Source organism: Moschus berezovskii, chromosome 18 (genome assembly GCF_049115385.1).
Source record: "Moschus berezovskii isolate FMDL1 chromosome 18, NW_MosBer_1.0, whole genome shotgun sequence".
Classification (NCBI taxonomy): Eukaryota; Metazoa; Chordata; class Mammalia; order Artiodactyla; family Moschidae; genus Moschus; species Moschus berezovskii.
In genome coordinates, this window is record NC_142477.1 from 43,558,368 (window position 1) to 43,583,430 (window position 25,063).

General features: G+C 40.2%; 1 protein-coding gene across 2 annotated transcripts in view; it reads right to left on the reverse strand.

The window, feature by feature from the left end:
- Positions 1–25,063, reverse strand: part of MROH2B (maestro heat like repeat family member 2B) — an 86,788-nt gene that overhangs the window by 26,775 nt on the left and 34,950 nt on the right. For both annotated transcript variants that reach the window (XM_055421727.2, XM_088827565.1), the window contains exons 18-26: positions 24,004–24,111; positions 20,642–20,758; positions 16,536–16,643; positions 15,835–15,987; positions 12,163–12,189; positions 10,550–10,669; positions 10,245–10,324; positions 3,717–3,852; positions 3,518–3,613 (exon numbers count right to left, since the gene is read on the reverse strand). In XM_055421727.2, the coding sequence (XP_055277702.2) occupies positions 3,518–3,613; positions 3,717–3,852; positions 10,245–10,324; positions 10,550–10,669; positions 12,163–12,189; positions 15,835–15,987; positions 16,536–16,643; positions 20,642–20,758; positions 24,004–24,111 (945 nt within the window). The remainder of the gene's footprint in view (positions 1–3,517; positions 3,614–3,716; positions 3,853–10,244; positions 10,325–10,549; positions 10,670–12,162; positions 12,190–15,834; positions 15,988–16,535; positions 16,644–20,641; positions 20,759–24,003; positions 24,112–25,063) is intronic.

Here is a 25,063-nt window from a genome sequence, read left to right on the forward strand (position 1 = left end):
ATCCCACACATAGCGAGGAAACTACATAATAAAGAGAACTCCACAAACTGCCAGAAGACGGAAAGGCCACCCCAAGCAAAACAATATAAGCAAGATGAAAAGGCAGAGAAATACCTAGCAAGTAAAGGAACAAGATAAATGCCCACCAACACAAACAAAAGAGGAAGATATAGGGAATCTACCTGATAAAGAATTTCGAATTTTGATGGTGAAAATGATTCAAAATCTTGAAAGCAAAATGGAGTTACAGATAAATAACCTGGAGAAAAGGATTGAGAAAATGCAAGAAAGGTTTAAAAAGGATTTAGAGGAAATAAAAAAGAGTCAATATATAATGATCTCCTTTAGAATGGAATGGTTGGATCTCCTTGCAGTCCAAGGGACTCTCAAGAGTCTTCTCCAATACCACAGTTCAAAAGCATTGATTCTTCAGTGCTCAGCTTTCTTTATAGTCCAACTTTCACATCCATACATGACTGCTGGAAAAACCATAGCCTTGACAAGATGGACCTTTGTTGGCAAAGTAATGTCTCTGCTTTTTAATATGCTGTCTAGGTTGGTCATAACTTTCCTTCCAAGGAGTAAGCATCTTTTAATTTCATGGCTGCAATCACCATCTGCAGTGATTTTGGAGCCCCCCAAAATAAAGTCAGCCACTGTTTCCACTGTTTCCCCATCTATTTGCCATGAAGTGATGGGACCAGATGCCATGATCTTATTTTTCTGAATGTTGGGCTTTAAGCCAACTTTTTCACTCTCTTCTTTCACTTTCATCAAGAGGCTTTTTAGTTCCTCTTCACTTTCTGCCATAAGGGTGGTGTCATCTGCATATCTGAGTTTATTGATATTTCTCCGGGTAATCTTGATTCCAGTTTGTGCTTCATCCAGCCCAGCATTTCTCATGATGTACTCTGCATATAAGTTAAATAAGCAGGGTGACAATATACAGCCTTGATGTACTCTTTTTCCTATTTGGAACCAACCTCATTCCATGTCCAGTTCTAACTGTTGCTTCCTGACCTGCATACAGGTTTCTCAAGAGGCAGGACAGGTGGACTGGTATTCCAATCTCTTTCAAAATGTTCCACAGTTTATTGTGATCCACACAGTCAAAGGCTTTGGCATAGTCAATAAAGCAGAAATAGAGGTTTTTTTTGGAACTCTCTTGCTTTTTTGATGATCCAGCAGATGTTGGCAATTTGATCTCTGGTTACTCTGCCTCTTCTAAAACCAGCTTGAACATTTGGAAGTTCATGGTTCACGTATTGCTGAAGCCTGGCTTGGAGAATTTTGAGAATTACTTTATTAGCATGTGAGTGCAATTGTGTGGTAGTTTCACCATTCTTTGGCATTGCCTTTCTTTGGGATTGGAATGAAGACTGACCTTTTCCAGTCCTGTGGCCACTGCTGAGTTTTCCAAATTTGCTGACATACTGAGTGCAGGACTTTCAAAGCATCATCTTTTAGGATTTCAAATAGCTCAACTGGAATTCCATCACCTCCACTAGTTTTGTTCATAGTAATGCTTCCTAAGGCCCATTTGACTTCCCATTCCAGGATGTCTGGATCTAGGTGAGTGATCACACCATCGTGATTATCTGGGTCATGAACATTTTTTTTTGTACAGTTCTTCTGTATATTCTTGCCACCTCTTCTTAATATCTTCTGCTTCTGTTAGGTTCATACCATTTCTGTCATTTATTGTGCCCATCTTTGCATGAAATGTTCCTTTGGTATCTCTAATTTTCTTGAAGAGATCTCTGCTGCTGCTAAGTCACTTCAGTCGTGTCCGACTCTGTGCGACCCCATAGACAGCAGCCGACCAGGCTCCGCCGTCCCTGGGATTCTCCAGGCAAGAACACTGGAGTGGGTTGCCATTTCCTTCTCCAATGTGTGAAAGTGAAAAGAGAAACTGAAGTCGCTCAGTCGTGTCCGACCCTGAGCGACCCCACAGACTGCAGCCTACCAGGCTCCTCCGTCCATGGGATTTTCTAGGCAAGAGTACTGGAGTGACTTGCCATTGCCTTCTCCGGAAGAGATCTCTAGTCTTTCCCATTCTATTGTTTTCCTCTGTTTCTTTGCATTGATCGCTGAGAAGGCTTTCTTATCTCTCTTTGCTATTCTTTGGAACTCTGCATTCAGATGCTTATATCTTTCCTCTTCTCCTTTGCTTTTCACTTCTTTTCACAGCTATTTGTAAGGCCTCCTCAGACAGCCATTTTGCTTTTTTGCATTTCTTTTTCTTGGGGGTGGTCTTATTCCTTATCTTTATACAATGTCACAAACTTCGGTCCACAGTTCACCAGGCACTTGTATATTAGATCTAGTCCCTTAAATCTATTTCTCACTTCCATTGTACAGTCATAAGGGATTTGATTTAGGTCATACCTGAATGGTCTAGTGGTTTTCCCCACTTTTTTCAATTTAAGTCTGAATTTGGCAATAAGGAGTTCATGATCTGAGCCACAGTCAGCTCCTGGTCTTGTTTTTGCTGACTGTATAGAGCTTCTCCATCTTTGGCTGTAAAGAATATAACCAATCTGATTTCAGTGTTAGCCATCTGGTGATGTCCATGTGTAGAGTCTTCTCTTGTGCTGTTGAAAGAAGGTGTTTGCTATGACCGATGCATTCTCTTGGCAGAACTCTGTTAGTCTTTGCCCTGCTTCATTCTGTACTCCAAGACCAAATATGCCTGTTACTCCAGGTGTTTCTTGATTTCCTACTTTTGCATTCCAGTCCGCTGTAATGAAAATGACATCTTTTTTGGGTGTTAGTTCTAAAAGGTCTTGTACGTCTTCATAGAACTGTTCAACATCAGCTTCTCCAGCATTACTGGTTGGGGCATAGATTTGGATTAGCATGATATTGAATGGTTTGCCTTGGAAACGAACAGAGGTCATTCTGTTATTTTTGAGATTGCAGCCAAGTACTGCATTTTGTACTGTTTTGTTGACTATGATGGCTACTCCGTTTCTTCTAAGGGATTCCTGCCCACAGTAGTAGATATAATGGTCATCTGAGTTAAATTCACCCATTCCAGTCCATTTCAGTTCGCTGATTCCTAGAATGTCAACGTTCACTCTTGCCATCTCTTCTTTGACCACTTCCAGTTTGCCTTGATTTTGGATCTAACATTCCAGGTTCCTATGCAATATTGCTCTTAACAGCATCGGATCTTGCTTCTATCATCAGTCACATCCACAACTGGGTTTTGCTTTTGCTTTGGCTCCACCCCTTCATTCTTTCTGGAGTTTTCCGTCCACTGATCTCCAGTAGCATATTGGAAATATTGATCTCCTTTCCTTAGTGTGTTTCATATTCATCCCCTCTCATTCTCTCACTCTCGCTCTGCCTCTTCTGGAATAGGGTGCTGGCCTTCCCACAAAGACTGTGTAGGTGGGCTGGCTCTGTGGTGTTGGTGGGGGGCTACGTGGGTCAGGCTGGACAAGTCCCCTGAATGAGGCTGAGTTTGGCGGGTGCCCTGGAGCACAGGTTAGGGTCCATGGGACCTACTCACACTGAACATTTCTTGGCAGTCCTCTGCTTTCGTGTTATCCCACATCATGGTCCTCAGCAGCTTTCCGAGAGCATCAATGGATCGTTCGTAGAGAAACTGAAATCAAAATGAGTGCGAGTGAGGCCAAGGGCAGTGCGTTCATTCAAGTTCATTCATTCTACCCGGCTCTTCACCCTCCTCCGGCCTCGCCCCTACATACTTGGATGTGCTCCTTGTCTTTGTCCGTCTCCCCCTCATTTCTGAGTTTTTCCAGGGGTGGAAGGGGCAGCAGCCTCCGAATATTCTCCTCAAGAATATTAAGGTGGTCATTCAGTGAGAGTTGAGGTTTCAATTTACTGAAACAAGACCATGTGGAGGAGTGGATATTATATCACCAAACAACACATATCTCAGTCGAGTTCCCAAGAACTGAAGATCTGAAGGGGCTTGAAGGGGTCAGATGCATTTCTGATGGGAATGCAGTGTTGAAGGAGATGGTAACAGGAGTAGAGAGAGATTGGGAACATAAAACCGGACTGTAGGTCTAATTTATTACAGTGATGAACAAACCATCACTTGCTTGGCATTACTTAATCCTTTATTATATGATCTAACATTTATCTATTTGTTTTCCTCAGCACTCAGGTTATGTGTGTATGTGTATGTGTGTGTGTATGTGATTGGGAGTGAGAAGAGAGATTCTAAGTTTGGAGCAGTGAGTTTTGTCAATTTCATATGTCAATTTCATGTCATATGTAGTCCCTGATGGCTCAGTTTGGAAAGAATCCACCTGCAATGCCGGAGACACAGGTTTGATCCCTGGGTGGGGAAGATCTGGAGAAGGAAAGAGCAACCCACTCCACTAATCTTGCCTGGGAAACCCCATGGACAGAGGAGTCTGGTGGGCTACTCCCCATGTAGTTGCAAGAATGGAACACAACTTAGTGACTAAACCACCACCTATAAACGCATGAGTAAATGACATTGGAAACTTCCTTTTCCTTTCTCACTATCTGACATATAGTATAGACATCATGAGGATATAAAGAAACCTGGATATAACTTAGGAAAATGTAAGCATTCAATAAATATGAAAAACTCCATTTGTTATTAAATAAATATAAGTTAAGACAATACAACACTGCTTGTCCGCAACAAAAGTGGCAAATAAAAAATGATGACACTGTCAGAGAAGGGTGAAATTGGTTCTCTTACAGGGCTTCCCTTGTGGCTCAGCTGGTAAAGAATCTGCTTGCAATGTGGGAGACCTGGGTTTGATCCCTGGTTTGGGAAGATCCCCTGGAGAAGGGAAAGGCTACCCACTCCAGTATTCCGGCCTGGAGAAGTCCATGGACTACAGTCCATGGGGTTGCAAAGAGTCTGGCATGACTGATAGATTCTCACTTTCACTTTCACAGAGGAGTAAAAGTTAGTAAAGCTGTGACAGCTTTCAGTTCAGTTCAGTTGCTCAGTCGTGTCCGACTCTTCGCTACCCCATGAATCATGACAGCTTTATTGAGTGTTAAATGTGTTGATATATAGTGTGCAATCTTCTCATCCTTATTGTCTGGCTGGCTATTTAAAAATATCAACTTACTGAGGCATAATTTATGCACAAAAAGCTGCATCCATTTAAAGTGTGCAATCAAATAAATTTCACACTCATGAAACTACCACTATAATCAATATAGAACATTGCTATCAGCCCCCAATTTTTCCTGATGCATCTTTGCAATTCATCTGTTCCTCCACCTTGGCCCAAGGTAGCCACTGATTTGCTTTCTGTCATTAGTCTTCAAGTTCTACAGGTGTCCTGTCCATATGAGGGAAGCTGTTAGCTACATGTGGCTATTGAACTCTTGAGTTGTTGCTGGTTTGATTTAAAATACACTGTAATTGTAAAACACACCAGATTTTGAGGATATAGTATGAAAATCATGTAAATCATCTTATTAATTCTTTATTTTAAATACATGTTGAAGTAATATACTGAATATATTAGATTAAAATAATTATTAAAATTAATTTAATGTTTCTTTTTTTGCATTTTAATAGTGGCTACTACAAAATTTTAAACAATAAATGTGACCTGTATTATACTTATTTCTACTCGACAATGGTGTTCTCATTTCAGTTCAGTTCAGTTCAGTCGCTCAGTCGTGTCCGACTCTTTTCAAGATTTCTTTGCACTTTCTTGAAACCTCCCTTATCTTTATAAATATGGGAACTTGTGCCTTTCCCTTATTTTGCTTCTTACTGAATTTTAGAAAAATTATGTGGATGTGTTTTGAACTCATTTCCCTTTGTTGGCTAAAACTCCTTCAGAGAAAGGTCATATTTTGTTCAACATTGTCCTTTTAGAACCTAGTTCAATGTCTGATACATGGATGCAACTCAATAATATTTATCGAACCAAATTGTCAGCTTTTATAATTAGATGTTCAAAGAACATTTTTTTTTTTTTGCATGAGGATGTTCATCAAAGTATTACTTACAGGTTTTAAAAACAAGAAATAGTTAAATGTAGCAATAGGAGGTTGATTAATAATTGAAGGTAACAATATGAGGCATATCTATGCATCAGGATATCAGGCAGTGATTAAAATATTTGTTACCTCAACATAGTAAAGGCCATATATGAAAACAATATAAGCTAACATCATGCTCAAAGGTGAAAGACTGAAAACTTACCCCCTAAGATCAGGAACAAGACAAAGATGCTACTTCTATTTAACATAATACTACAAGTCCCAGCCAGAGAAATAGATAAGAAAAATAAATAAAAGCCATCCAGATTGGAAAGGTAAAGTAAAATTATCTCTGTTTGTGGACGACATGATCTTATATATAGAGAATCCTAAAACATCTACAAAAATATTATAGCTAATAAACATATTCTTCAGTTTCAGAATACAAAATCAGCACACAAAGATCACTTCCACTTTCATACACTTAAAACAATGAACCATCAAAAAAGAAGTTAGCAATTCCATTTACAATAGCATCAAAAGGATAAAATACTTAGAAATAAACTTAACCAAGAAAGTGAAAGGCTTGTACACCAAAAACACCACAAAATGATGGTGAAGGAAGTTAAGAAGACACAACTGAAGGGAAAGGTGTTTCATATTTAGATTGCAATACTTATTATTGTTAAGATGTCCCTCTAAAGCAGTCTGCAGATTTAATGCAATCCCTATCAGAATCCCAATGATACTTTTTGCAGAAATAGAAAAATCCATCCTAAAATTCACATGGAAACTCAAGGGACCTCAAATACCCAAAACTATTTTGAAAAAGAATAAAGTTTGGGATCTCACATTTTTTGGTTTCAAAACTTATTACAAAACCACTGTAATCAAAACAGTATAGTACTGGCATAAACAAACAGACACACAAACCAGAGGAATACAACAGAGAGCCCAATAAACTCTAGTACATGTGGTGAGATGATTTTCAACAAGTTCCAAGACCATTCAGAGGGGAATAATATTGGATTTGGCAATGATTACTTGGATATGACACTAAGAGTACAAACAATGAAAGTACAAATAGACAAATGGGCCTCAGTTCAGTTCAGTTCAGTTCAGTCGCTCAGTCATGACCGACTCTTTGGGACCCCATGAATCACAGCACGCCAGGCCTCCCTGTCCATCACCAACTCCTGGAGTTCACTCAAACCCACCTCCATCGAGTTGGTGATGCCATCCAGCCATCTCATTCTCTGTCGTCCCCTTCTCCTCCCGTCCCCAATCCTTCCTAGCATCAGAGTCTTTCCAGTGAGTCAGCTCTTTGCATGAGGTGGCCAAAGTATTGGAGTTTCAGCTTTAGCATCAGTCCTTCCAATGAACACCCAGGATCGATCTCCTTTAGAATGGACTGGTTGGATCTCCTTGCAGTCCAAGGGACTCTCAAGAGTCTTCTCCAGCACCACAGTTCAAAAGCATCAATTCTTCGGCGCTCAACTTTCTTCACAGTCCAACTCTCACATCCATACATGACCACTGGAAAAACCATAGCCTTGAGTAGACGGATCTTTGTTGGCAAAGTAATGTCTCTGCTTTTTAATATACTATCTGCTGCTGCTGCTGCTAAGTCACTTCAGTCGTGTCCGACTCTGTGTAACCCCATAGACGGAAGCCCACCAGGCTCCCCCGTCCCTGGGATTCTCCAGGCAAGAATACTGGAGTGGGTTGCCATTTCCTTATCCAATGTGTGAAAGTGAAAAGTGAAAGTGAAGTCGCTCAGTCGTGTCCGACCCTTAGCGACCCCACGGACTGCAGCCTACCAGGCTCCTCCATCCATGGGATTTTCCAGGCAAGAGTACTGGAGTGGCTTGCCATTGCCTTCTCTGAATATACTATCTAGGTTGGTCAAAACTTTCCTTCCAAGGAGTAAGCGTCTTTTAATTTCATGGCTGCAATTAGCATCTGCAGTGATTTTGGAGCCCGAAAAATTAAAGTCTGACACTATTTCCACTGTTTCCCCATCTATTTCCCACGAAGTGATGGGACCAGATGCCATGATCTTTGTTTTCTGAATGGGCCTACATCAAAATTAAAAATTTCTGTTCACGAAGGACACAAATGATAGAGTAAAAAGACAACCTATGGAATGAGAGAAAATATTTGCAAATCATATATGTGATTAGGGGTTAATAACCTTATCTAGAATAGAAAGAATATGAAAAGTATAAAAATCTAAAGAACTGCAACTCAACAAAAATAAAGAGAAAGAACTGAGAAAAATGGACAAAGGATTGAATATTTTTCCCAAGAAGATATGTAAACAGGCAATAAGCCTATAAAAAGATGCTCAAAGTCGTTAATCATTAGGGAAAGGCAACTCAGTGCTACAGTGAGAAGCCATCTTACACCCATTAGGATGGCTACTATAAAAACAAACAAACAAAAATCAGAAAGTGACAGCAAGGATATGGAAAACTTAGGACACTTGTGTACTGTTGGTGAATATAAAGTAGTGCCCTGCTATGAAAAACAGTATGGTGGTTCCTCAAAAGATTAAAAACAAGCTTGCCATCTGATCCAACAGGCTGACTCATGAGTATATGCCCAAAATAAATAAAAGCAGGGTCCGGAAAATATATCTATGTACCTTTGTTCATAGCAGCATTATTTACAGTAGCCAAAATGTGAAAATCCCCCACAGATGAATGTCCAATAGATGAATGGATTAACCAAGTATAGTATACACATCAAACAGAATTTTGTTCTGCCTTCAAAAGGAATGAAATTCTGATATACCCTACAACATGAATGGACCTTGAGGACATTATTCTAAGGAAAATAAGTCAGGCATCAAAAGACAAATACTATATGATGCTAGTGACATGAGTTACCTAAAGTATAAAATTCAGAGAGACAGAATATAGAGTGATAGTTGCCAGGGCCGATGGAAGGAGGAAATGAAGAGTTGATTAATGGGTACAGAGCTTCCATTTTGAAAGATGAAGAGACTTCTGGAGATTGGTTACACAATCATGTAAAAGTACTTAACACCACTGAACTGTACACTTAAAAATGGCTAAGATGATAAACATATATATTTAACCACAATCAAAAATTTCATGAAAAATGAATGATGTTTGTGAAGAATTGGTAATAACTTGGGAATATGTAAGGTGAAAAAAGACAGGATAAAAACTATATGCAGAGCAGAATCTCAGCTCTGTAATCAACATGGACAATTAGGAATAAAGAATTGAAGAAAATATATCAAAATTTTGATAATAGGTGTGACTTTACTACTTTTAAAGACTTTCTGCAGTTTCCAAGTTTTAGCAGTGAACTTCTATTTCTTTTACTGCAGGGGAAAATATTATTTTTAAAATGTGCTTAAAATTATCATTTTCTTCAGGCATAGTGCTGCTAACCAAACCTGGGTGTGATTAAGGCTTTCATAAGTTTTCAATGGGAAGATTAAAATTTGCCTATAGGCCAAGAGAAATTATTTTTGCACAGAAATTTCAGTCCTCATATATCATTAAATCTGACTTTTATAAGCAGCTTGCTAGTCCCTGTCAGTCATCAAATGATCAGGCTTTCAGTCAATTCTGTCACTTTGGAAAAAGAAAAAGCTCCCATTTGAAATAACCTATTGATGAATTTGGAGAAGGCAATGGCAAGCCACTCCAGTACTATTGCCTAGAAAATTCCATGGATGGAGGAGCCTGGTAGGCTGTAGTCCATGGGGTCGCTAAGGGTCGGACACGACTGAGCGACTTCACTTTCACTTTTTACTTTCACACATTGGAGAAGGAAATGGCAACCCACTCCAGTGTTGTTGCCTGGAGAATCCCAGGGACGGGGGATCCTGGTGGGCTTCCGTCTATGGGGTCACAAAGAGTCGGACACGACTGAAGTGACTTAGCAGCAGCAGCAGCATTGATGAATTGGGCTTCCCAGGTGGCACTAGTGGTAAAAGAATCCACCTGCTAATGCAGGAGACGTAAGAGACATGGGTTTGATCCCTGGGTTGGGAAGATACCTTGAAGGAGGGCATGGCAACCCACTCCCTCCATGGACAGAGGAACTTGGGGGCCTATAGTCCATAGGGTCACACAGTCAGATATGACTGAAGCAACTTAGGTAACCTGCATGCATTGATGAACTGTGTACTTTTTGTGATGGCGCACTAAAGTCTGCATTGATCAATGTCAGGTGATCAGAATGTGTATATGGGGGAGGAAATTTTTTTTTTCAATGAGAAGAAACAAAAAATTCTCTACCTGAGGTATCTGATGGTGATTAAGGCTTTCCACCGAATAGGGCTGGCCAAGGAATCCAGAGGCTCATCCCTGATGAAGTCCTGCAACACAGACAAGGCAGTGAACCATCTTGGGGAGGACTAGGGGGGTTTCTAGATGCCTTGAGATGGAAGCCTCATTGGACTGTTGGGGGCCCTCAGGCAGAACCATGGCAAAGTTCTGCTCCTAGGGACTGGCAAGTTTTACCCACTTAAGAAAAAAAGACAACTTGCTCTCTTGGTAATGAAGTTATCAGGATCTTGCCCATGTCCTTCCTGCACACTCACCAGCATGTAACCCAGCAGCACCTCCTTGTAGGAGAACTTGAACTTCTCATCCTCAGCATCCTGGACAGCAATAGCAATCTCTGTGATACTCCTGGTAAAACTCATCTGCAGATCCATGTCCTAAAGGAAAATGACTCACAATGCAAGCCAGGGTCTTAGGCACCGCACCTGGTTGTACAAATGTTTGGCTTACAGTTGAAATATGTGCCCAGGCAGCAGTTACACTGTGCTTCTTTTGCCATTTTCACCTTTGTCTCAGATCCAAGTGCGGGGAAGTTGAGAAACTATGGTTTCTCAACCTCTGCCTCTACCATGGACTGAGGATTCTCTAGAACAGTGGTTTTCAAACATTTCTAATCAGAATCAAAATAGGAAACAGTTTACAAATCTACCCGGTACTGTGGCTCAGATGGTAAAGCGTCTGTCTGTAATGTGGGAGACCTGGGTTTGATCCTTGGGTCAGGAAGATTCCCTGGAGAAGGAAATGGCAACCCACTCCAGTACCCTTGCCTAGAAAATCCCATGGACAGAGAAGCCTGGTGCAGGCTACTGTCCATGGGGTCGCAAAGAGTCGGACACAACAGAGCGACTTCACTCACTTCACTTATATATAAAATGCACGTATAATGTGGTGTTGGAGAAGATTCTTGAGAGTCCCTTGGACTGCAAGGAGATCCAACCAGTCAATCTTAAAGGAAATCAGTCCTGAATATTCATTGGAAGGACTGATGTGGAAGCTGAAGCTCCAATACTTTGGCACTTGATGCGAAAAACTGACTCAATGGAAAAGACCCTGGTGCTGGGAAGGATTGAAGGTGGGAGGAGAAGGGGACGACAGAGGATGAGATGGTTGGATGGCATCACTGATGAGATGGACATGAGTTTGCATAAGCTCTGGGAGTTGGTGATAGACAGGGAAGCCTGGCATGCTGCAGTCCATGGGGTCACAAAGAGTTGGACATGACTGAGTGGCTGAACTGAACTGAATGAATGTATATAATACATGATGTGTGTGTATGTATGTATATATATATATGATACATAAATAAAAGTTTTGTGATACTTATTGCTATATATAATCATTTTCCTTTCTTTTTATTTTTTAAATTATGAAAGTATGATAACACATTTACAGGAGACTTGGAAAATAGAGAACAAAGTTACATACAGTTTCACCATATATTACAATTAATTTTTAAGTAGAAAAATTAAGATTTTTAGTTGGAGTTTCAATATCAAACTCTCAAAAAATATCTTCTATTCCTCTTTTACTTTATTACAAAAAATTGCTGCTGGTTGTGATCTATTAGATATATTAAATTGATTTCTTGATCTACTGGTGGGTCACAACCCACAGTTCAAAGAACACTGTTCTGGTTTACAGTCAACTTCCAAACCACCTAGAACCAAATACAGTTCCTTGTTCTGTCTTAAATTAGGCTTGGGAATCTTGACTTCAGAATTGGATTAATTAGTTAAATTTTGGACTTCTTTCCTGTGGAATCAAATCAAGAGAACATTTATGCTTACTGTACTTTCAGGGAGCATAATTTGTATTCAAATATATTTATACTCAAACACAAGTATTCAGATATATCAAATATATCACCTACCTTGTTCACCATAGACATGCCCAGAACCTGAAAAAATCAAAAGGAAAGGCAGATACTAGAGCAGCAGTTAGAGTTCCCTCACCCTAACCAAAGAACCACGCATCAACCTGAAGGACAACAGTGAGGCAGGATGTTCAGCCTTTCCAAGTGGTGGGGGCTGTGACCTCCCCTCCCTCAGTTTCAAAGGGACACTTGTGTATTGGTGGATTCTTTGCCCTGGATGAATCATGACTAAGCTACAAAAGGCAGCACAAAGATCTCAAGCCTTTGGATTTCAGGCTTCTCATTTTAAAAAGACTCTATCAGACCTTGGTAAGAAAAAGGGCACAAAAGCTCTTGGAAGAAAGAGCAATGAAAACTTATAAAATGAAAGTTAATGGAGCAGCTGATTTTGGAACTGAGATATAGTCAGTTTTCTGACAATGCCTGTGTTGAAAATGCAAATTTGTTACAGTAAAATTGATGTACGAGGGAATACTTTCAGTGTATTCTGAATTTTGAGTTTGCTTATGTGCAGTTTTGTCTGTGAGGGCAAAAAGGTGAACCAGATGAACTGAGCCTGAGGAAGACTTGCACAAACACCACAAACATCATCAGCTGCCTCTGTTTACTGTGTGTGATGAGCTGCTCTCACCCAAATCTGGCATTACAGCTGTCTGTCGGATTTCAGATAGCCCTCCTTCCCACCACCATTTCGTAATAGCTCATAAATTGCGCAGTTGACTTCAGGGTTTTTTTTTTTAAAGAAAATTTCCATCATTTTTTAGTAGTATTTTTCTACTTCCTGCTTTTAAAATTACTTTTGAAAATTAAATTCCTGTTTTTTTAAAACTGTATCATTGATGGGGTTGTTGAATATCGTACCACTCATCCCATTTCCCCCATAATCCCTGTGGTTTTTCCTGTACTCTCTTGTGCAAAAGTTGCATTTTAGCAGAGTTGACTTACCTTAAAGTGCATTGATCCTTATCTAAAACATCTTTATCTCCTTTCTATTTTATTTTTACCCCATAGCTTTCCTCAGTGTTGGACTTAATAGTAATATAATATAAAATACCTTCTTAAACTATGTTTTTCAGTTCTCATCATTATTTATCAAATTTTGGGTATGTAGCATCAGAATCACATTTAGAATCTATTTAAAATGACAGATTCAGTGATCCATCCCTGAAGACTGATTCATTGTTGTTGATCAGTCACTAAGTCGTGTCCAACTCTTTGTGACCCCATGGACTATAGCACACCAGGCTTCCTGTCCTACACCATCTCCTGGAGTTTCCTCAAATTCTTGTCCATTGAGTCCATGATGCTATCTAACCATCTCATCCTCTGCTGCCTCCTCCTTTTGCCTTCACTCTTTCCCAACAACAGGGTCCTGGCCAGTGAGTTGGCTCTTCGCATCAGGTGACCAAAATATTGGAGCTTTAGTTTCAGCATCAGTCCTTCCAATGAACATTCAGGACTGATTTCCTTTATGATGGACTGGTTTGATATACTGTAGTCCAAGGGGCTCTCAAGAGTCTTCTCCAACACCATAGTTCAAAAGCATCAATTCTTTGGTGCTCAGCTTTCTTTATAGTCCAACTCTCACATCCATATATGACTACTGGAAAAACCATAACTTTGACTATTCGTACCTTTGTTGGCAAAGTAATGTCTCTGCTTTTTAATATGCTGTCTAGGTTGGTCATAGCTTTTCTTCCAAGGAGAAAATGTCTTTTAATTTCATAGCTGCAGTCACCATCTGCAGTGATTTTGGAGCCCAAGAAAATAAAGTCTCTCACTGTTTCCATTGTTTTCCCATCTATTTGCCATGAAGTGATGGGACCAGATGCTATGATCTTGAATGTTGAGTTTTAAGCTAGCTTTTTCATTGTCCTCTTTCACTTTCGTCAAGAGGCTCTTTAGTTCTTCTCCACTTTCTGCCATAAGGGTGATGTCATCTGCGTATCTGAGGTTATTGATATTTTCCTGGGAATCTTGATTCCAGCTTTTGCTTCATCCAGCCCAGCATTTCATGTGATGTACTCTGCATATAAGTTAAATAAGCAGGGTGACAATATACAGCCTTGATGTACTCCTGTATGAATTTGCAACCAGTATGTTGTTCCATGTCCAGTTCTAATGGTTGCTTCTTGACCTGCAAACAGATTTCTCAGGAGGCAGGTCAGGTGGTCTGGTATTCCCATGTCTTGAAGAACTTTCCACAATTTGTTGTAATCCACACAGACAAAGGCTTTGGCATAGTCAATAAAGCAGAAGTAGATGTTTTACTGGAATTCTCTTGCTTTCTCTAGATCCAACAGATGTTGGCAATTTGATCTCTGGTTCCTCTGCTTTTTTTGAATCCAGCTTGAACATCTGGAAGTTCTTGGTTCATATACTGTTGAAGTCTGGCTTGGAGAATTTTGAGCATTACTTTGCTAGTATGTGAGATGAGTGCAATTGTGCGGTAGTTTGAACATTCTTTGGCATTGCCTCTCTTTGGGATTGGAATGAAAACTGACCTTTTCCAGTCCTGTGGCCACTGCTGAGTTTTCTAAATTTGCTGGCATATTGAGTGCAGCACTTTCACAGCATCATCTTTCAGGATTTGAAATAGCTCAACTGGAATTCCATCACCTCCACTAGCTTTGTTCGTAGTAATGCTTCCTAAGGCCCACTTGACTTTGCATTCCAGGATGTCTGGCTTTAAGTGAATGATCACACCATCCTGGTTATCTGGGTCAGGAAGATCTTTTTTGTATAGTTCTTCTGTTGTATTCTTGCCACCTCTTCTTAATATCTTCTGCTTCTGTTAGGTTCATACCATTTCTGTTCTTTATTGAGCCCATCTTTGCATGAAATGTTCCCTTGGTATTTATTTCTAATTTTCTTGAAGACATCTCTAGTCTTTTCCTTTCTACTGTTTTACTCTATTTCTTTGAGTTGATCATTTAGGAAGGCTTTCTTATCTTTCCTTGCTATTCTTTGGAATGCTGCCCAAGATCTAACAAAAGAAACAAATCACCCAATTCCATTTTATAATAAAATTTTCTCTTCCCATATATTCTCACTTTGCAGACAAAGGTCCGTATATTCAAAGCTATGGTTTTTCCAAAAGTCATGTACAGATGGGAGAGTTGAACCATAAAGAAAGCTGAGAGCTGAAGAATTGCTGCTTTCTAACTGTGGTGCTCGAGAAGACTCTTGAGAGTCCCTTGGACTGTAGGATATTCAACCAGTCCATCCTAAAGGAAATCAGTCCTGAATGTTCATTGGAAGGACTGGTGCTGAAGCTGAAGCTCCAATACTTTGGTCACCTGCTGCGAAGAGCCAACTCATTGGAAAAGACCCTGATGCTCGGAAAGACTGAGGGCAAGAGGAGAAGGGGACAACAGAGGATGAGATAGTTAGATGACATCATTGACTCAGTGGACATGAGTTTGAGCAAACTCTGGGAGATGGTGAAGGACAGGGAAGACTTGCCTGCTGCAATTCATGGGGTAGCAAAGTGTGGGACATGACTAAGTGACTGAGCAACAACAATATGTTCTAATCTTCCAAATGTACCAGATCCTATCTTCCCTTTGATTTGTGTCCTTTGAGGATGAAGATTTCCAAGAGCTGCACTCCTCTAATGTTTGGGAACCCCATTCTTGGAAATTGAAGTAGCCCTGTGTTGGCTATTACCCGAGAGCACTGGCCGTAGAGATACAGGACTTGGGATACAATGTCCTGATCAAGCCTGGTTAGGAGTTCACTCTTGGGTGCATGGAGGGCCACAGCTCCATAGATTACCATGATGTCAGTTTTGCTCAGGCTCTTTTTCCCAGAGAAAATACCCTGAAGAGAAGAAAAGAGAGACATGAAAAATATAGCTGAAGGAGTTTCTTTTCCTCTCATGATTTTTCCTAATCCTATGGGCCACTATGGGAGTTAAGAAATGGGACTGGGATTATTAAAATGAGTGTGAAGCTGATGTGCTTGCTGATATAAATTTAAACACCCAGAATGGTGTGGTGGATCTACTAGGCTTTAATAGAAGTACTTGAGAGAGGGCTTGCATTTATTTTTACTCCTTTATTCCTCTTCTTTAGGGGAAGCAGAGTGCATGCAATGGAAACTGTCCATGAGGTCTGAGTAGCCAGAAGAGGGATAAAACTAGACACACACAGAGCTCCTCAGGTCCTCCCAGGTCAGCATGAGTGACAGGAAGTGGAGGAGAATTGTTACCTAGCTGATCATTCTACAGGACTTTGGCTCAGATGGTTCCAACCTGGAATAAAGACCTGAGGATGGGAGCAAGTATGATATGATGTACACTAATAGAGTCAGTGTCACTCCCCTTTGCAATGGCCAAGGGCTTTGGAGGAGAAGGGTATTCTTTTTACCTTACATCGATTCATGAAAAACTTTTCTCGATCTTGGAATGTTTTAAGAACTTTTAAGACAACTTCAAAGTGTTTCTCAGCACAGTATCCTAAGATAGATGTTATTCCCTAAAATCAGAAAAGACAGGGCATTTTGATGCATCAGGAACTCCAGGTGCTGGAGATATAGGAGTCAACAGAACACACCAAACTACTCATCCTCTTGAGTGTAAAACCAGGGGCAGTCACAAGGAAGTGACATAAAGTGAATACATAAATCCAGTAAGCATATAAATATATAGTATGTCAAATGGTGATAAGTGCTGTAAGAAAAGAAGAGAAAAGGGTAGCTTCTGTAAGTTCGGGGAGTTGGCAATACAAAGAGAGTAGCCAGAGAAGTTGTCAATAAAAGGGTGACATGGAGAAGAGCCCCCAAATAAGCAAGAGAGTGAGCCAATGGACTTCCTGGAAATGAGAGTTTCAAACAGAGAGAGTATGTGCAAAGGTCCTGAGGTTTCCACCAAGGAGGGCAGATGGAACAAAGAAGTGCAAGATGAAGTCAGAGAGAAAGTGGGGTTTGGTCTGAGTAAGGTCTTTTAGGCCACACTCAATACTTTGGATTTTTAGACCAGTGGGAAGCAAGTGGAGGTTTTCTTGAGCTGGAATTGACTATCATTTCTACAGGATCACTCTCCTGCTGAAACTCTACCGTGAAAAGTGAAAGTGTTAGTTGCTTAGTCCTGTCTAACTCTTTGTGACCCCAAGGACTATAGCCCTCCAGGTTCCTCTGTCCATGTGATTTCCCAGGCAAGAATACTGGAGTTGGTTTCCATTCCCTTCTCCAGGGGATCTTCCTGACACAGGGATCGAACCCAGCCCTCCTGCCTTGCAGGAGGATGTTTTACTGTCTGAGCCACCAGGGAAGCCCAAGGTTAACTTCACCTTTAGGTGGTTAAAATGTTGAGAGCTCCGGTTTCACACTCTGTGTTCACATTTCCCCCTTGCCCACATTCTTTCCACCTCTCTTGCTTTGGGCTCACTTCACCACTGTACCTTCATGCCAGTTTGCTCATGAGCTGATTTGTTTCATTTGGTTGCATAACCCTGCTAGAGCCAGCATGAGAATCCAGGGACTAGACTTCTGTCATCAGGCTCTCAACCAGCACTGTTCTCAGATATCAGGTCTTACACCCTCTACTACCAGGAGATGCTTGGAAGAAATCTTTAAAGGCTGGTGGCCTGGTGTCTCTGCGTCCCTTGGTCATGGTTCCCTGGTTCCTTAGGTTCCAGTACATCCTAAGATGTAAACCTCTGTGTTTTTCCATCTCTGGGTCCTCTCACCCCACAGTGCTCTGTGTTTCTCCTCTCCCGACCCATCTTCCTAACTTCTTAACTCCCTCCCCAACTTTCCAACTCTGACCTATGTCCCACTGTCTTTCTATCCTGTGAGTCTGGCAAACCCTAGGCCCTGTATAAATCTGACTCTCATACTTGTCTATCACCTATCTGTATACCTCATTTGCTGGATGCTACTGGGAAAAAAAATGACACCACTGAAAAAATTGCTGGAGTAGAAGATGATTTCAACTCCCCAAGGGGCCCTCAAAGCTGCACACATATCCTATCTGTTTTCTTTAATCTATTTTCTCTCTCCAGTTTCTCACAGTTGTAATTTCAGATCTTCTCTCCTGAAACTCCTTACTAAGCATTTTCTATGAAAAAGAACTTTGAGGAGTCTATTTTCCTTTATCTTATTTGGAGGAACTTGAGGGATGCAGGCAATGTGTTGTGGAGGCAGGATTTGAATCCAGCTGGTCTGACACCAGAATCAGAGCCTAGGTGTCACCTGAGTGAGAGAGGCACTCTTAGGAGAAGGAAAGCCAGCTGATCAGGGAGACTTAGAGAGTTATGTGTTAACTCCTCACCAACCCAGAGGCCATTTGCTAAGTCACTTGAGTGTGCAGGAGACACTCATGAACATGAAGCAAAGTTAAGTGAAAGCGGAATTTGAGAAGCTTAAGTGTATGTCACAAAGTTCATCTTCTAAGGCTTGTGAATCCCTCAGACTTTGAATGATGGCCATATGGTATGCTTGGATCTAAAATAAACTTAGTTGTTTCCTATCCGAGAGCAGAACTAAAAGGGCAACTAGGTTGGAAATAATGGTGCTAGGAATAATGTCAATGAGAAATAATTTAAGGCTGAATATCTCAGATGGAAAAAAGAACTAATAACAATATAAAGTCAGTTTTAAAAGTTCAGTAAGTATAGTGTTTTCTAGCTATTTACAATGGGGAAAGGACCCTAAACACCTGAGAATTTCTGAGACAGGTATATAAAATGACAGGCTACGATAATTTATTTTTTTCTAGCTGGGTGATTTCTTTTCTTAAATAGACATTGTCTTTTTCTTCCACATTCACATATGCTCTCCATTTTAGGCTAGGGTAGGAAATAGGCAAAAGCTCTTTGCAAAAGCTCTCCAGGTTATATTTTCTCTAGGAGGAAAACCAATGATACATACCCTTCCTTTCAGCTTACACGTTTAATGATTTTGATACTTACAATCATACCCTTATGTTACAAAGCCAAGGTCAAAATATTTTAAAAATACTCTTGTTGAGTAAGAATGACTGAGATTCACTTTTCACTATTTTCACAAATCTGACTAGATAAAGAAGCACTGATTTTTAAATAGAGAAGCCTCAACCTAAATGTCCATCAACAGATGAATGGATAAAGAAGATGTAGTACATATATATGATGGGATATTACTCAGCCATAAAAAGCAATGAAACTGGGTCATCTGTAGTGACATGGATGGACCTAGAGTCTGTCTACGAAGTAAAGTAAGTCAGAAGGAGAAAAACAAATATTGCATATATTTGGAATCTAGAAAAATGGTACAGAGGAACTCATTTGAAGAACAGGAATAGAAAATGCAGATGTAAAGAACAGACATGTGGACCCTGGGGGATATGGGGTGGGATGAATTGGGAGAGCAGCATTGACATACATATATATACACACTACCATGTGCAAAATGCATAGTTAACAGGAAGCTCCTGTAAAACAAACACGGGGAGCTCAGCCTGGGAAGAATTGTGGGTGAGAGGGAGGCTCAAGAGGGAGGGTATATATGTATACATATAGTTGATTTATGCTGTTGTACAGCAGAAAATAACACATCGTAAAGCAATTCAGTTCAGTTCAGTTCAGTCGCTCAGTCGTGTCTGACTCTTTGCGACCCCATGAATCACAGCACGCCAGGCCTCCCTGTCCATCACCAACTCCCGGAGTTCACTCAAACTCATGTCCATAGAGTCGGTGATGCCATCCAGCCATCTCATTCTCTGTCGTCCCCGTCTCCTCCTACCCCCAATTCTTCCTAGCATCAGACTCTTTTCCAGTGAGTCAACTCTTCGCATGAGGTGGCCAAAGTTTTGGAGTTTCAACTTTAGCATCAGTCCTTCCAATGAACACCCAGGATTGATCTGTTTTAGAATGGACTGGTTGGATCTCCTTGCAGTACAAGGGACTCTCAAGAGTCTTCTCTAGCACCACAGTTCAAAAGCATCAATTCTTCAGCGATCAGCTTTCTTCACAGTCCAACTCTCACATCCATACATGACCACGGGAAAAACCATAGCCTTGACTAGACGGACCTTGGTTGGCAAAGTAATGTCTCTGCTTTTTAATATGCTATCTAGGTTGGTCATAACTTTCCTTCCAAGGAGTAAGCGTCTTTTAATTTCCTGGCTGCAATCAGCATCCGCAGTGATTTTGGAGCCCCCAAAAATAAAGTCTGACACTGTTTCCACTGTTTTTCCATCTATTTCCCATGAAGTGATGGGACCAGATGCCATGATCTTAGTTTTCTGAATGTTGAGCTTCAAGCCAAACTTTTCACTCTCCTCTTTCACTTTCATCAAGAGGCCTTTGATACTCTTATAACAATAATAAATAGGAGAGCTTCATTTTTCTGAAAAAATTTTGTTAGACTATTTTGAATGTATGCATGGATAATTCTGGATAAGTAAGATATGAATGTAAGAACTGCTAGAGGTTTTCCAGAGGGAATTCATTATTCATTGTCATGAGAGAAAATTGAGAGAAAGTGGTCTTACCTGTCGTTGGTCCCCCAGATGGTGGGGAGCAGCCAGAAATTCCTTAATCTGTGAGCTTACAAAGTCCACATCTTGGCAGGATGCTAAGGTAGTTCCCAAGGCTTTCCAAAGAAATTTCTGGAAAACAAAGGACAAGCAACAGAATGCCAAAAGTTGAAAAGCAAGACTGATAAAAAGTAGAAAGAGTAAAAATAGTCGTTAAAAAAAAAGACATTGAGTTGACTTAGGACTGCTTACTTATCAAGCACTTTCATGTATTGTCTCTTCTTCAAAGTGTTCCCTCCCTACAGGTTCTGTCCTCTGCCTGTGTTCTCCTGACTTCCTCTATGCTGTGTGCCCTGCCATCATGATAATATCTTTTATTTTCTACTGCGATTTTTAATTTTCTTATTGTCTCTATGCTCAGAATTTCAGTTCTTGGTAGCAGAGGTTCTTACTGATTATCTGCTATGTACAAATAAGTGCTAATAAGTTCTTATTGAATAAACATGCTCAGTGTAAATTGGGTTATTTTGAAGACAATGTCATCTGATATTTTCAAACTTCACAGTATATTGACTTGGTTTATAGTTTAACAGATTTAACGGTAGTTTTGAAAGTAATACCTTGGCTTCTCTACCATTATCTCTCTCCAGAAGTGCTGTCAGACTGGTGTTGGGAATGAAGCAGAAAAGTCACATCAGAACTTTCATATACACATTGTGTGTTCAGTAATGAACACTGAGTAAACTGGGGAAGGAAAGCACCCAGTGGAGGAACACTGGTGATAGAGCATGTCAGGAATCATTCTGTGGCTTCCACCCCCTCTAGAAGTGGTGAGCATGTTGGATTCATTATGCCAGCCCTACGCTGGGCACTTCTGTAGTGTCAGGATGGAGAAAAGGCAAGTAGGACAGACATTGCTTCCTGTTATCTTTCATTGGAGGCCATGTAGAGTTATCGACTAGGGGCAAGGGACAACCTTGCAGTAGCTTGTGTTTGAAAATCACAGCACATGTCTGGCTGTAAATAGGTGTATGAACATGCAAGTATATAAAGCAATTTAATACCAGATTGACATCTTTTAATTTAGAATGTCCATCTTGTTACAGAAAGGAGAGAAAAGTGACCAGTTGGAAATCCACTCCAAAAACTCTGCAGAGCTCAAAGGATTGTAGCTCTTGAGTGGTCATTAGTGATCAGAAAGGATCTATGGCACAGGAGGAATGAGAAATCTAGGCATAACAGATAAAGTCAAATTAGTACATTAAGGAGAAATTGTCCAGATTAATCTGATTTGGGATGAGACGGGGCCATAAGGCTACAAAACAGGTGGAACAGAGTAAGAGTAGACTTGATCAGAGTAAGAATCTGATGAGGGAGCATACACTCCATGCTCAGTTGTTTAGGCAAAAATCCCCTAAGTAGGGCCAAAGCTGCTAGAGTCTATTTAGCTTCATCTTGGGAGAAGGGCAGGAAAGAGTTGGGAAAATCTTGTGCTGCAGGAATATTGAGGAAGGAGGGAATATATTATATTGTAATATAGCTTCAGTGCCTTCCAGTACTGCTGAGCTTTTGCCTATCTGCTGAATTTTGTCAGATTCAATGAATAGTGCATTCACACCTGGGGACTTGGTTAGGAATCCCAGAAATCAGAAAGCCCGAATTGGGGAGAAATTGTGGTTGATCGTAAAATAGCCATAATCTTTCTATCTCACTTCTATCCATGCTTCCCTGCTATGGAAGTTTGAAATTCCTATCAAGACAAGTCTATTTCTCCATTCTTTGTGTCTGGGCTTGCCTTTCAATTTGGTTTTGTCACTGGAATGTGGTAGAAGTGATAGTATGCCCCCTTTGAGCTTAGACCTCAAGGATCTTGCAGACATCATTGCCACCACCATGAGAGCAAGCCTCCTATAGCCTGCTGCAGGATGAGGGACTGCACGTAGCAGAAACAAACTGTCCTAGATAAGATCATCCCAGACCAGCCAATCCCCAGTACACCTCAGTGAAGCTAGTTGAGATCAGAAGACTTCCCAATTGAGTCCAACCCAAATTGTCAATCTGCAAAATCCAAAGCTTTTTAGGTGCCCATTATTTTAAGCCACTAAGGATCGCTTGTCATGCTTTTAAAGCTACTTGGTACACTCCTAGTTTTTTGGTGTTAGGTGTAACAGTTGAGAGCCATTGAGGCAGCTTGTAGCTTGAATTGTTTTGTCTACTCACACCACCATTATCTTGGACTAATCTTGTGGGTTTGGGAGCCATTGGATGAATGCTATTACATAAGATGCAGAAGACTGGTTTGTGTATAAGAAGATGAGGCATTGCTCACTAGATCATCCTGATGGGTGTCTCTGCAGGCTGGGTAGGCCAATTTGGAGAATTAGTACTCTATACCAAATTAGAGAGTCAATCAAAGAGGGGGATTTTGAAAATTACACAGAAGAGTTGCAGGTTGCTAATAATTTGTGGAAAGAGACACTTAATCCTGGGAACACAATGATTTAGGAAATGTTTTTTTCCAAGAAAAAATTTAGGATTTGAAAATGATGTAGGAGAGTTGTAGGTTGAAAATAAAGGATTTGTGGGAAGAAACACTCAATACTGGGAACACTTAATGACTGAGGAAATGCTTTTCCAGGGGAAAAATAATTTCAGAATGATATAACCACAGTGATAACCACAATCTACTTTTTACTGAACACATGCCATGTGCTAGACACTTCACTAGGGTCTTTATCTCATTGAACCCTTATAACAATACAATCCTCAGAGAGAGATAAAAATTTCCATTTTATTGGTGAGTATACTGAGGCTCCAAAAAGGTTAAAAATTTTACCAAAGGCTGCATTAGTAGTTAAGTAGTGGAAGCTGGATTCAAACTCCATTTGGAATGAACGGTTACAGTGTGGAGGGTTTGGTAGAGGTCATGTGTAGAGAGAGGAATGAAAATTTGTAAATTTGTAAAAATGTAAATTTGAGTGCTCTTTTTTTTTTTCAATTAAAAAAAGATTATTTCCCTCAGCCAGCCTCACAAAAGTGGCCCAGTGGAATGGAAACCAAGACATAAACTGGCATTAAACCAGTGCTATGGTTAAGAGGCTGCTCTTTGCTCTCCAGTAATTTTTTTTTTTTTCTTTCTCTAGAACAGAACCTCCAAATTTTGGTCAGGCATGTATTTATCTTAAAGGCACTATACTCAGCAGTTTTCCTTGCAGATAGGCTGTGGCCCTGTAACTTTGGGTAAATAAAGGCAAACAGAAGGGAGCATTTTTCTAACCACTTCTCCCTCCTTTGTGTTGCAGTGCAGACAAGCAGGAACTTGCACCACAATTTTTGGTCATAAACTAGAAGGTAGGTATCTGAGCTGAAAAACCAACCTTCTCAACAGAGGTGTTGCTGTAACTGTCCATTTGCTGGTTGAAATCCCGACTCAGTTGAATGGTCCAGGCCACATCACTGATCTTCCACAACGATTCTTTGAGCAACTGTTGTAGGAGGTGAAAATCAGATATGAATGTGACTGTTCAGTGTGTTCTCTTGCTACTTTTCTGTTACAATATATTCTACAAGTATAAAATGTATATTATATGGGATTATTCCTTTTCCCATAAATACTTGATTACTTTTAAACTTTTCCTCTTATTTTAGAAGATATAACTCTGTTTTGTTCCAAATTTCCAGTAAGAATCAGATCCACAGGAAGTGGAAGTGAACTCCATGTAAGTGCCTTCTGTTTTCCTTTGAAATAAAAATTGCCAAAAGACTTACAATAGAAACTCATCCAATCTGAAACTTAAATTGAAGTTAACATTTTTTAAGGTTTCAGTCGATTTGGAAAAACTCCATTTGTCAAAGTCAGTTTGTTTTATTATATACTAAGAAAAAGGGACATTTTTGGAATAGTGAATTAAAGGACTTGAAGAACCAATTAGATGTACAAGCACAAGTTGCCAGCTTCAGCTGGAGTAATGAAATATTCCTCATTTCACCATTTATTTTGAGCCAGGGCCACAATCAGTCATCTGAACCCATGTCTTTCTTCATTGAACCATACATGAAGAGGTGTTTTTGTCTTTTTGGAGGACAAAATCCATTGCAATTTCTAAAATCTATGATTTCTCCTGTGTTTTCTCTGTCTTAAGCTTAGAAAGAACACAGTGTCAAAACCATTGAAAAAGTTTGTAACGTGTTTTCTTAATAAGAATTCATTCAGTGGATCTTTAGAAAAGTAAAAATTGTACAACCTTGGCATTATAAGGGAAGAAAGCAAATGTAGACAGTTTTGGAAAAAGAAGCCGAGAAGTATACTCCAGATTGGAGGAAGGGAAAGTAATGTTCTCAAGGCTTCAAGAACTTTCTTTCCTAGTAAGAACAGTTATTTTAAAATGGTAAGTGGGGAAACAAGGTAGAAGTTTTGATAGAGGGAGGGAGAGATAA